General features: G+C 43.9%; 1 protein-coding gene across 8 annotated transcripts in view; it reads left to right on the plus strand.

Moving 5' to 3' along the window:
* The window catches only part of LOC111859691 (fibroblast growth factor 13), a 117,022-nt gene extending 106,019 nt beyond the window's left edge, over positions 1–11,003 (plus strand). For all 8 annotated transcript variants that reach the window (XM_023842629.2, XM_023842630.2, XM_023842628.2 and 5 more), the window contains 2 exons: positions 5,256–5,454; positions 9,353–11,003. In XM_023842629.2, coding sequence (XP_023698397.1) covers positions 5,256–5,454; positions 9,353–9,489 — 336 coding nt within the window. In that variant the 3' untranslated portion in view covers positions 9,490–11,003. The remainder of the gene's footprint in view (positions 1–5,255; positions 5,455–9,352) is intronic.
* Positions 11,004–14,098: the final 3,095 nt, after the last annotated feature.

Raw genomic sequence — 14,098 nt, forward strand, 5'->3', positions numbered from 1 at the left:
TTTATCTGTGATATATATTTATTTAGCAATATCTATTAGCAGGCTTCTGCTGCTCCTTACGAGGGTATACAGATCACTCCAGTGACATCCTCATTTATCTAAAACAGACAGTGAATTAATACAGGCATCTCGTTATAATGCATTATAATTACAGGGATCTCGTTATAATGCATCATAATGCATTATAATGGTAATGACCTCTGGTGTGTTTGTTTATGTGGGTAAGTGCGAAAGAGAAACGCTGAACTGAACCGATGACCAAAAAACACAGCCTTTAATGAAAAAGGGGCCTAATGTATTTGAACTATTATTCCGTTCACTGACATCAATAAAAGGTAAAGTGCAAAAGATAAACAATACGCATCATTTAAGGGTGACATTTCAGGAGAAACTAAATAATGAAAAATAAAAGTGCAGAATGTAGGTAATCCTGACAGGATACGTCCAAATTCCCATGAGTCAGGGCACTGGCTTTTTTCATACGCTGCCGACGAGAGGGTTGGATAAATAAAGACGGTGTGGAAACAATACAAAGGGAAGACAGAAAATGTAGAAATTCCCATTAAAGAGAATACTGCTCTGCGCATTGTCCTTGAGCAGGGATTGCAGGCTGCACTGCTCATTCTAATGCAGTGCACACACACACAGACACACGCACACGCATGCACACACACACACACACACGCATGCACACAGACACGCACACACACACAGACACACACACACGCATGCACACACACACACACACGCATACACACACAGACACACGCATGCACACACACACATGCACACACACAGACACACACACATGCACACAGACACATGCACACACACAGACACACATACGCACACAGACACACGCATGCACAGACACACACACATGCACACAGACACACACACGCACACACAGACACACACGCACATGCATGCATTAGTGCTTTGGCTCTGGCAGGGGAAACCCGGGCGGGGGGGTGCGAGACACGCAGTGACGCAACAAGATATTTTCAGGGAACAAAATAAACCCTCCTTTCTTTAGACATCCGCATTCATATACTACATTTAAATTATGTAAGAGAGTAAGATTTTTTTTTTTTTGGGGGGGGGGGGGGCAAATATAGAGAATAGAATCTGACCTGATGGGTTAGAGAGACTGTGTAAGATGTAAAATGTAAGCTTGTCACATGAATTTGTCTAATGACCTAATGTTACACCAGTGAAATGGGGGGGGGGGGGGGGGATAAGGGTGTGCCTAAGCTCATTGACATTCGGCTGGTGTGCATGCTCACTCTCTCACTCTCACGCAGACATCAGTCTGTGTGCCCGCTGTAGCGGGGATGCCCCGTGGGGGAGGGGCTGTGGGGAAAGGGGAGCTGGGGGCTGCGGGATTTCCAGTGCCGTAATTAGATGTGATGTATAGCCAGTCACATGACTGCAGCTCTCTGTCTCTCCTTTGTGTGATGCAAAAATGGGCGTGGGGGGGGGGTGTTAGTGGCCCTGTAGAATTCAGCAGGGAGGGATGCAGCGGCTGCTGCAGCACACGGTTCAGCACACTACCCCCCAGGCGAGGCGGGGGTGAGGTGGATACGTCAGCATTCGTACGGTTTTCCCCACTCATTCCACTTTGTATCTCCATCGTAAAAACAATTGTTTTAATCCCTTATTCACCCCATCAAAATGGGTGGTGGGTGGGGGGAGGTGTCACGATTAATCTGGAAGTTTAGTTAGTAGGTAAACATGCAGTTAAAACTAATTTCCACCGTTACCTCAGTGAGCAGGTGACGGTCATGTCTGAGGATGCCTGTCCCGGCCGTCGCATCTGCGCCTTTCGCTGTCTCTGTGAGGACGACTCGTACCTCAGCGAGCAGCGTAAGCTCGTCAAACTCCACAAACCCTAAAGTGCTTTACATTTTCATTTGAAATGCTTTCATGCTGAAAATCAAATGTTTTGTCGGACCGCGCGGAATTTTCCAGATCTGGTGGCAGCGGCAAGCAGATCCCGCTTCTGCAGTTAACTCTGCTGCTGCTCAAATTCACTCCTCAGAATGAAAATGGCTGCCAGCCTGAGGTGATTTAATTTTCTGAATAAATGACCCTTGTTCCAGAAAAAGCATTGTGAGTCATGAAAGAGTCTGGCAGATGACATTTCTTACTGTCCCCTGACCAGCACTCTTGCTGAGACTTACATATTTGTACTTATTTGTTTGGCTGGCCTAGCCTTAGCAAGGTGAAAAATACAAAAGGTGGAAATGACCGTGGTAAACACACCATGCAGCTCCATTATAATGAGAGATTGTCAGTCTAATCACTGGCTTCGGGAGAAAGAACTTAACAGAGTGTAGTTTTGGCAACCTTTGCTTCAGTGTTGTGAAGTCATAGGCTAACGCTAACCCACCATTTCCCTTGCATTAAGTGACCCTGATAACAACTGTTTTCATCAATCTGTATCACAGACCGCTTCTATTTACAAGTGTGTGGCGCATATACCTGTTGTAGAGTAAGGAATTCCATAAATTGGATTCCAAGAACCCCCGAGCTCATTAAAACAGAAACGCGAGGCTACGTCTTCGACATGGGGACGAACGGTTCATAATTTTCTGGCTAAGCACAGCGCAGTGATTAATGCGGCCGGCGTATCTCAGCAGCTCACCCTAGCAACCGGAGAGCGGGGGGCTCTGGGAGCTCACTAATGAATTGTTCAACTGCTTCTTACTGCAGTGAGACAAATGCCCAGGCTTGATAGCGAGCGCAATCTTAACGTAGCAAATATAAAAGGAAGGAAAGAACCGTCATGGCTGCCACTTCCTGAGGTGTATGTTTTGTGTAATTCATCCACTGCTTAATTGTCTCATCGCTTGGGGGAAAAGGGCGTAAATTAGTGCATCTTCAGAGTCCTCAGGAATTATCTTAGCTCCACTCCCTATTGTTTGAGTCATTATTCTGCATCATTATTGCTTTGGTTTTGATCTTTTTTGTTGATGCTTAAATCATAATTGTGGCCAATCAAGATAGAACTCCAGGTCTGATCGCGTCCTCCCTGACAGTAGATTAATGTTTGATTTCTCATTAATTAATCTGACCTTCAGCTGCCGCACCACTGAGCAGGGTCGTTACGTAAACCACCCTAAGAAAACAACCCTGGATAATCGTTTCCAAAGAACAGTGATGAGTTTCCAGTGGTCTGAGGAGCTAACTCCTTATTACAGCAGGAATATTGCTCGTTTGCAGTAATGAGAGAGGCCGTTTCCCTGTCCTGTAGTCACAACATAGACGTCTCCTGGGCTTCCATAGTGCATGGATTACAGACCACGGTAATGACAGCAGGATCTATTAACGTCTACACCTCACTTTCAAAGCAGCTTCACCCGCATTTCCCTGTTTGTTTGGTAAAGCTGCCTGCTCTGTTTTGCGTCTAAGTACTAGTCGGCTTGATGTAGCCTCCTCTGGGTGAAATCTGCCTCACCCTCAGAAGACATTTCAATGCGGTCGGATGCAGAGCACAAAGGGACGTCTTTAGCGCATCTCGAAACGAGGCCTGGTGTCTGTCATGCATTTTAAAGTTTTATATGTGGCTGAGGCGTGAAGCGCGTCAGCGGCACTGCGCTGGGAGGTGCGATATCACACTGAGTGTGCTGTACTTTAGCACTTAGTGCTTTAGTAGTCAAACACATCCCCGCTACTCTGTGGATATTATGGCTGATTCCCAGAATGCACATGGAGCATCTGAGTCGAGGGACTGGAGCCAGAGGTGGCATGACATCACCCCCTCCGGCCAATCACGCTTACGAGGGGCTCCATTATCTGATTTGCTCACCTTTTCAACCAAAAACTGATATATACAGTTCTGTACAAAAAGTCATAAGCAATTCATGAAAATTCCGTTTAAATAATCTTTATTTTGGTATGAAACTAGCTACCCCAGTATTTGTAGAAACTATCCAACATAGCCATGTATTTGTTGCCCACTTGCATGCAATATATAGCTAATCAAGATCTATTTAACGAATTATGTTAATTAATTCTGCGAGCTGATCATGAAATATAACGAATACATGGAATGGCTGAGGTGCTCCTGAGGTGAGGTTTGGGAACCGAAGCGATGTTCATCTAGTCATCCAACAAGGGATCAGTAACTTTTTCGAGAACAGAAATTCTTGTTGCTTTTTTTGTGTTACTTTTATTTTTCGCATATATTGTAATGTTAAATTGTATTTTTTTTTTCCTGTGCAAATATATACTTACTACCCAGATAAATAGCTTTGAACATTTTCTTTGATATAATGCTGCTGTATTCATGCTCAGAACATAACTCTTAACAGACCTGCCACTGGGGATACTGCCTTGACTGAACAGAGCACGTCAACATGTGGCGATGAAATAAAGTGTTTGTAGGAGGATTATCGATGATCTCAGCCACATCAAGGGGTGTTTCTCAATACGCATACTTCACTGTACTTGTGTTCTCGTGTATCCATTTCACATCATCTTCCATTCCATTCTTGCTCCGCCCCAAATATCAAGGATACACCGGTAGGGTCCTCGCCTAGGGAGACCAATCCCATGATTCATTTCACCCCAAGTTTGTTCTTGGTTAAGTTAGCAAGACGGCTCTTGCCAAGACCACAAGTACGGTCTTTGCGTTCTTGGTATCGCGAAACACCCGAGTCAACAGTTGTAGCAGGGGTCGGACCTTCCAGAAGCAAAGTACAGAACTGGCAACAAACCATTTGTCAGTCGGCAGAGTTATAATTTAGACATTTTGGTAGAGAAAAGGAGGGTGGAAGTGCACAAGATGGAGGGAGATACCAGGGCAGCAAGATGAGAGAGTCACACAGAGCTCCTGAGATCAGCTCCCGTGGCGGTTCCCACGCCTGCACTCCGTCAAAGTCGACTCATTAGAGATCTGAGGCTTCGTTTTTAAATGAAGGAACAACGAGGATAATTTGCACATGGCTGTGTAAAGCTGCAAGCTGGCATTTTCCTGCATGAAAAATGCAACGTTATCGCTCCTTTCGTGCTTGTGCCCCAATGCAGATACTGTCTGCGTTTTTTTAATCCGTGACGCTTAGATGAAGATATCAGTGCTGGTATCGCTGTTCATGTAAGTGTTCTCAGTGAAACGAAAGCCATTGATGCACTGGGCAGAGTACAGGCCACTGAGGATGCCTTTGATCTTATCCACTTCTTCTGTCTCTCTCTCTCTCTCTCTCTCACACTTTTTTTTAACCCTCTCTTCCTGCATTGTGCCTCTCGCTCAGGAACACTTCACACCAGAGTGCAAGTTCAAGGAATCAGTATTTGAGAACTACTATGTAACCTACTCCTCCATGATCTACCGGCAACAGCAGTCTGGTAGAGGCTGGTATCTGGGGCTGAACAAAGAGGGAGAGATCATGAAAGGAAACCATGTAAAGAAGAACAAACCAGCAGCTCACTTCCTTCCCAAACCCCTGAAAGGTGAGTGTGAGTCTGCCGCGCTCATACGACCTCCTAGGGCTTCAGATTGCTCATCTCCCCTGACAGCTGCAGTGTCCTTCTGAAACCCCCCCATGACGGCTCACCCTGTGGGCATCAGGAAATATTAGGCAGTGTATGGAAGACGAAGGAGCGGTACTCACATTCACTCATTGGGTAAGAGGACAATATTCCCATTCCGGTCTCTGAAAGACCAGGACTGGGATTCCCGGAAACCTTCTTAACTCTACATCATTTGTAAGTTATACCTTAAGCTGTACCTTACCGTTTTGAGGTGTTCCCCAAAACATCCTTACCTAAGTATACCTTCTGTAAGAGATACTTTCATAAGGTTGGTGAGAATCACTCTCAGCTATCACTTTACAATTTTAAAATAATTCTAAAATATTGAAGATTTAATCATTTAAAATAAGACTTTCATAACCAAAGAAATAACTGATCCGTATGATAAAATGAGCTTGAATCTGATACAGGACTACAATCTTCTCAGGTATGTGTTTTGTCCTCGCGCTCGGCATGCGCTGCGAATTGATCTCACTACCATGCGGATTCATCATAAAAGATAAGGAATGCACTCTTAATTATGTATTTTTTTGGGACGGCGGGGGGTCTGGAGACAAGTGGGGGACATGTTCCCCCTGTCCCCTCTATTTCCGACCCCCCTGGAATGCACACACCTCTCTAATGTGCCAAAGTCACCGCACATCAAAAGTTTGGTTCATGAGGTTGATAAGAGTCGACACTGCAGGTTCATTTACATGTAAGTCTAATACATTTTCCCCAAAAAAGCCCCCTGGAATAGTCCTTAGTAGTCAATGCTAAAGCACATAGGACATTCTCTTACGTTTGTATAGACAGTAACGCAACTTATCTTTCGGCTATTGTGCCATTGCTCGTCCCAATATTTCTTTTTATACGTTGTACTTTTTTCTTATTTATTACTTTAACTTATGCTGCTAAAGAGAATCGCTAAACTGTTTTTCACTGTTTTGTAATAGTGACAATAAAGATCTATCTTATCTATCTTATCTTAATATCAATGACATGCACACATACAGTATTGGTGCACGCAGGTGTTTTATACAAACAAACATATAATGATAATAGTACAATCTGGGGAGGCGAGTTTGTGTACCAATCGACAAATAGATGTTAGATAATTCAGTTTGCTTATTTGGAATTTTATGTTTACATTCTACCCAGTTCTGATTAATGCAATGTTTTGAAGCATTCCTGCAGTGTTATATTTATAAAGAACATCACTTTCTCTCATGCCACTGTCAAGCAGTCACTGCGTGGAGGGAATGATTGATTCTCAGACCATCGATGTCAACCAATCTGGCACCATTGCCATGGACAGCACCTAGTAACGTCACACTTAAGAAGCTATCCCTTAAGCAACCTCTTACAAACACGTAGAAAAATAAACTTTAATAAGGTCTACCTTTCGATAAGATTCACCATTATCAGGAAACCCAACCCAGATCTCTTATTTTCACGAGATTTAAGATGTAGCCCGGGGTGGGCAATCTTATCCATAAAGGGCCAGTGTATTTGCAGGTTTTTGGGGCAACCTTTAGGTCAGCTGCTCAAACCCAGGTGTGAGGACCAGTCCTCTGATTAGTAACCTAATTAGTAACCTTTTAGTAAGTAAGTCCCTGTATACCTAGCCCTGCTAGTCCGGTTAGCAGAATCGGTCAAATTTACTGCCATTTTGGAGAATAAGATGAAATGAATGTTGAAGAAGAACAAACAGCAAGCGCGATGATGAATTTTTTATGTGCAATGTGTTATGACATCCTTTACAAGTCGCCTTCAGCCATCTTCACGCCCATGTAAATGGCTAAAGCAAAGCAATTGTGGGCACAAGCATCAGGACAGGAAGAGCCCATCTACTGCAAGTCACGTTAAAGGAGGAAGTGAACTATTTAAACCTCATTCAGTGATGCTCCTATACAGAAACCTGTGATGCAAGAGAAATCCATGCATCTGCCACTAGTACAAGTGCCATTTCTACACTGGAATGGGGCCAGTTTCCTGGGTAATCCTATAAGTACCTTATAGAATAGGGTAACCAGGATTGCAATAAGAGATGCTGTCTCAAAAGGAGCCCAGTAATAATGGGTGTTGAGTAAAGGTTTCCCTTGGAAAGCTTTTGCGTGAGCACAGACGTCTTTCCTGCAGAGCGGGATGACGGCCACTGCACTTTCTGGCTGATTATGTGATGCTCATCCTGCTGTTTGTCATCTTCACTCCTGGCATAGCAGCTCATTAATTATCAAGCTTATCGGAGCAGCGCTTTCAAGTAAGATGGAACGAAACTTAAGGGCACACAAAATTATCCTGGTTCTGCTGTCTAGTCACTCGGGGAAGGGAGGGGGTTGTGAATCAGGCCAATAGTCAGGCGCCTATTTGTTCCAAAACATGACTAGGAAACACTTGAAACCCAACAATAACTCATAAGCATGGAGGTCCGTTAATTTGTTTTCCACTCAGCCTGGGTTTCGGCCAGCCAGGCTCATCGTCTTAGCCCCTTGTGAGTCTCTATCATCTCCAGCAGCTACCTGAAGGCAGGCTGAAGGCCCCAGGCCCGGTTTCAGGGCACATCGTTATTGCCCCCGAATGCTGCTGAATTTTGAGCTGAAACAAGTGATATAAGTGTGCAAAATGATAAGATCCGGAACTTACAACCGTCAGATTCAAGTGAATGCACACACAAGAATTTCCATTGAATTCAGCTGAACTTAAAGAGCTTGACTCTCCAGACAGCAAGCAGAAGGTACCTGACAAAAAGAATATTTATATTGTGAATGTAAAAGATCCAGATATTCTTTCATGAAGAAGAGACCTCGGGCAGAGCTTTAAAAGGCATGACGTCTGATTGGGTGACTTCAGAGGACGGCAGGCATGGGGGCTGCTGTGTGTAACGGCAGAAGAGGGGGAACCCCGTGCAAGTGACGCACCCTGCAATGGCAGCGCTAAGGGCAGGATCCGACACGCTACCCCTCTGTATATCAGGGAAATCCACTTAACATGTGCAGCTAATATAGTCTGCCATTACATCCTAGGATTTTGCACATATAAGTCAGTTCATTTCAGTGGTTTAAATTAATGCTTATTTCCACAGATAGTTTACATGCAGGTACCTTGGTCTGTCTATCATATTCCAGTCTGATGTTATACCTGAGATGTTCTATTGACAAACTGAGCATTGACTCACCATCTCGTTAATCCCATGAGCCGTATCAATTGGCTTAAGTGTGTGAAGACTGATTCTGTAACAATGTTAAATGCTGGTGTACGCCAATGGATTTAAATGCAGTGTAGGTGGTTTTAACAGCGGATGGCTGAGGCCACTGCTTCAGTCATCCATTGGATCTCATCTAATGTCCATGTACCTTGAAGGCTTTGCTGCTGGTTCTTTCCATTTTTCCCCAAATTTCCCCACAGGATTAATAAAGTACAGCCTCTCCCCAGCTTACGATGGAGTTACATTCCAATAAACCTATCATAAGGCAAAAATATCGCAAAGCAAAAATGCATTTTAATACAGTACACTGAAGCTAAGAAACATCATAGCCTACCTTAAAGACATGCTTAGAACACTTACAGTACATTAGCCAACAGTTGGGCAAAATCATTAACACAAAGCCTATTTTATAATAGTGTTGAACATCTCATGTAATTTATTGAATAATGTACTGAACGTAAAAAACATTTACCCATCATAAAGTCAAAATATCGTAACAAGGACCGTCGTAACCCGGGGAGCGATATATTCTGGTTCTGATTTTCTGATACTGATTGTCTGTGTGGCCTGCGATGTGGCCAGCATCTGATCTGAGACTCCCTCCATCTTCTCCATCTTCTCTATCTCCAGTGGCCATGTACAGGGAGCCCTCACTGCATGACCTGACTGAGTTCTCACGGTCTGGAAGCGGCACACCCACGAAGAGCCGGAGCGCGTCGGCCATGCTGAACGGCTGCAAGGTCGTGAGCCAGAATGAGTCCACGTAGCTGGGCCGCCGGGCCGCTGGGCCGCCGGGCCGCTGGGCCCTGGGCTTGGGCAAGACTCCTACTGTACTCTTACCTCTGGAGGTTGATGACTTCAAGCAGACGTCCCTTTTGCCCACTCAAACCACCATCGGTTCAGGACAGAGATAAGCGCAGCACAACCTAATCAGACTAACAGTATTGTTTCCTTATTTTTTTCTTGGTTTGTTTGGATATTATTCTTTTCAAAATCTGCATTTATGACAATTTGCTTCCTGACGAAAGGTCAGAAAAGCCAGTTATCTTTGGTAGTTTACTCTTGTAAAGCTGAGTCATTATCGCATTTTGCGGTTTCCTCCCCTTGAGGATTCCTACTTTATTTGACCGGGGTAGATAGTAGTAGTGTCACTGGTTACTTCTATTGCGGCGACATGGCCTGTTGTGGCCCACGAGTCCCTTGGCAAAGGGAGGCAGTGACCTTGCAGTGTTTACATTTTAACCATCCTCTTGCATGAGAAATACAAAGACTTTCAGATGACCTGATATAAAATAGGGGATTGGGTGGGGCCTGTTGTGTCTTAAGACTTAGAAGCCGTGCCTCCTCCCGCTTGCTAATTTACGAAATTAGCTGTGAGTTAATTTTTTTTCGTTCCTCCTTTTTTGCCTCCTCGGTGTGGATGCGTCGCCGTTTCGCCCGGGTCTCGTTACCCGAGGCAGTGGTGTGACTGATTTACTTTGTGCCAGAGCACAGATGCATGTTCCATAACAGTGTAAAAAACGACAAACGAGATGAAGAGAATGATGGTAGATTGCACGTGGTTCAGTATTATTTGAAGTGTTGGAGATGGGATATGGTTTGATCATCGTGAGTTCCCTTTTGTTTAAATCGTGTCAGGTTACGCCTGTCATAGGTGTCTGTTTGCCACCGAACGTTTGTGTCAGACCCCAACCTTTGTTGAAAACCAATGAATGACTCTACTCACCACTGATATCAGGAGAGGTCCTCACCCCAGCCACTGTTTTCTAGTTAAAAAGTGGTCACAATTTTGTATGAAAACAAAGTGAATACTGTGGAATTTCAAGTGGCTGAACATTTTTATAAGTTGTGTCTGATTTGTAAAAATAGAGTAAAGTTGAAAGGGAGAAAGAACCCTCCCCTTTCTGGCACTAGACGTGGACAAACAAACCGTCGTATACAGCAAAGACCCTTTTTTGTGGGCTAAGTACTCTGTACCTTGACCAACATATCTCCTTCATGCGTGCTTACAGGGAGGTTCTTGTTTATAATCTAGACTCAGTTAATTTTTTAGGTGAACGTATCTGTTGCATGGGAAACAGCTGGGACTTCTGGAATAGAGCTGCATGATGTAGGCTATGTGTACTAACCCATGTTGGATCATTTGTTCCAATTGTATCAGGATCGAACCCATATGACATCCAAGCAGGCATTCGGCTTGGTACCTTCCAGACGTTTATTATTTGTTGTATACACAAAATGCACTGAATAAAATGTTTATATTAAGATATACTTTTAAAAATGCCCCTTGTGTTTTCTTTCTCTGTCATGGATGCCGTGGAGACCAGCTTGAAGCCCTCCAACCCTTGAGCTGTGAGGTAGCAGGGCAGCTCGCTGAGTGGCTGGTCTGCACTCGATAGGACTCCATATCAACAGTTCAGTGTTTAGCACAGAACTCCTGCATTACCTTCAGTGTGGCAGACAGGAAGAGGCCGCAGCAGAGATCTCATGCCCATATTCTAGTCGCCTGCTGACGTCAGTATAAACGCAGTTGAGCTCACGTCATCATAATGTATGACCACCACACAAAGATGCTAAGGGTGTTTCTCTGAATGTGTACTTAGTGTTCTCATGTAGCTCTGTGATGTCCTCTTACAGTACATTGCCGAAGACCAGTCCCAATACTCAAGAACAGAAGTACGGAGGATGATAAAAATCCCCAGATGTCGTTCTTGTCCCACTATAAATATCAAGGAGAGATCGGTTGCATCCTTGCCAAACGAGACCAATCCCACGACTCACTGCGCCTCAAGTTCGTTCTCGGGGGGCAAATTATAAAGACCAAGACCGGACGTTCTTTGCAGTCTTGGTACTGAGAAACACCCCACGACGCTAATTAAGCCATGGCCTGTTCATTCTTAGAAAGACCATGAAGAATTCTACCTTTCAGGGTTTACACTGCAGTTTTACACAGTGGAGCTTAACAGTTAAATGAAATAAAAAAACTTGAAAAGTAATTAGAAGATACCATTAATCAAGACAAGGACTCTGTTGTAGTTGGGGTATGTAGGCATCCAGGTCATACTTCATACAGGGCTGTACAAGGCACCAAGCGTTACCTTCCACACCTAGAAGCAAAGGGAAGACGATGACACTGTGCTCCCTGAAGCGCATGTCAATGAATGTGCTTATACCATTTCTTATGAAATGTAGGAATATCCAGGGATATCACTGAATGAGCAAAACGCCCTAGTAGATAAAAGCCACCAATGCACTCGAACCAAATGTGTTAGTATTTTGGACATATACTTACATATTTAGCTTAGCTGAGCATGGAGGCTGTGAAAACCCAGATTCGAACCCACGGTGCGGCTTGTTCCCGTGACAACCGTAGCCATAAACCACCCACATTTAAAGGGACACGCGCTTGTATTTTATAGCTGGCTTTCATAGTTTATATGAAAAGGGATGAGTGCAGGAAGGCCCACATAAATGTAAATAGAGAATGTGGGGGAGGCCGCAGTGGCTCAGTGTTTCTGTCTGTCTCAAGAGGGGGAATCCAGCCATCGTAAAAGGTTTTATTGCTGTCCTACCTCTAGTCGCCTGATTGCACACAAAATGGTGTGTTCTACTTTTATTTCAAAAGTAAACCGGCCTGATTTTTGCGCAAAAGGTTGCAGAGTCACCACCCAACCCTCCCCCTCCCCCCAAATGCAACGGCAGTTCTTTTTATTGGTTTATGTGGTCCTTTGTTTTCCTTCAAATCCCTTCTCCTGGCTTCGTCTGAAAAGGCAACTCTGGTAATAAGCTCTGGTGCAGTCAGAACTCCTCCTGTCGCATGATTCCGTTGCCAAGCTATTCCACTGAGAACAATGCAGTGAACACTAGAACACTGCCAGATTTTAAATGATTAGTCTGATATTCTACATGCAATATGGTTCATAATATACACAAATGTAAAAAAGCAGTATAATTAATGTTAAGTTCATTACATGCTAAGCGCCTTTTAATTAGGTTTTCTGAAAATGAGCACAATCACCTTGAAGATGAAATTAGCTATAAGCAATATGTCTAAAACTGCCATAACCCATTCAGTAACCCTGATGTATTCCTCCTGTTGTTTATCAGTCCATGCTGTATTACGCAGAGCTCTGAAACATCACTGTAATCACTCAATAGATGCATCATATCTTACGCACAATAGATACAAGGCCTCTGACAACATCCAGACCTCATCCTTCTATTTCAGTCTTACTGTCAGAGACTGTGGAGACCATGGTGAGGACCTCCTGACAACAGCAGCCTAATCTCTCCGAGGCAAGTTAATGCATTGGCTGTCCCAGGCTATAGTCCAGGACTACACCTCAACGAAAATAGAATGATTAGTTAAGGGCAAATGATATTTGAACCCAGGGGTCAGTAACCAAGAATGATATTCCACTACAAATTTGCGACTAATGAATTTCAAACCCTGCAGCTGGCGCTAACACTAGTTAGCTACCTATTGCTAGAACGAGAGCACATTGTGTGTTTAATGTACTCTGTCATCTATATCTGTAGCACACTTTAGCGCCTTCAGCTGTTGAAGTGACATGCAAGCTACACAGTGTTTATGTTTTTTGTGGAGCCAGAGGATGGGGAGTTAGGAGATCAGGTGTAAATAGCCAAATAGATGCCATGTGACTATTTTCAGCCAGGCGCAAATAGACACTCCATTTGTTAAATTGGTATCTCTTGAGTGTCCATTCCTCCCCCCCGATAAGTTATGATGCGTTCCATTTACCTCAGAAGTCAGAACTAAAAACTGCGAATCACGTCACACATGAGTTAACAGCGTTTCAGTACAGCCAGTCAGACAGCCATTTAGCAATAACAGGACCCATTTCAAAATGCAAGATTTCTTGCTTAGCCAGATAACTTGTCGGATTTAAGGTACCCCAGTTTAAATGGCCTTTATCCTAGTTCACTTACATTTAGCCCAGACTACCTTAAATCTGACAAGTTCTCCACTAGAAATCCTGTTTGAGGAAATGGGCCCCAGCTCTAGCCTGGTTTATTGTTAGCAATATCACTGCATAACAACGCATTATGCGGTATTTTGCACGTAAAAACACCACAGAAATTCAAGTCACCAGATTAGAGGTTGGACAGCACTGTGTGTACGACCAATTTAATGAGCCACAAATAAGACACAAGTGCTAATAAACAGTATAAAACTACAGCTTTAACTTCTGTTGATAAAGTGCACAGCCGTCCTGGATTCTGAACTTGGGCTTGTGTCGATTCCTCCGAGTTCACGAGTCGAACTTCCGACTTGAGGGGGCGTTCCAGTTGAAATTTTTGACTAGAAACTCAGAATTTACGAGTTTCGAGTTCAATTGGAACACAGCATTAATC

Source organism: Paramormyrops kingsleyae, chromosome 24 (assembly GCF_048594095.1).
Source record: "Paramormyrops kingsleyae isolate MSU_618 chromosome 24, PKINGS_0.4, whole genome shotgun sequence".
NCBI lineage: Eukaryota > Metazoa > Chordata > Actinopteri > Osteoglossiformes > Mormyridae > Paramormyrops > Paramormyrops kingsleyae.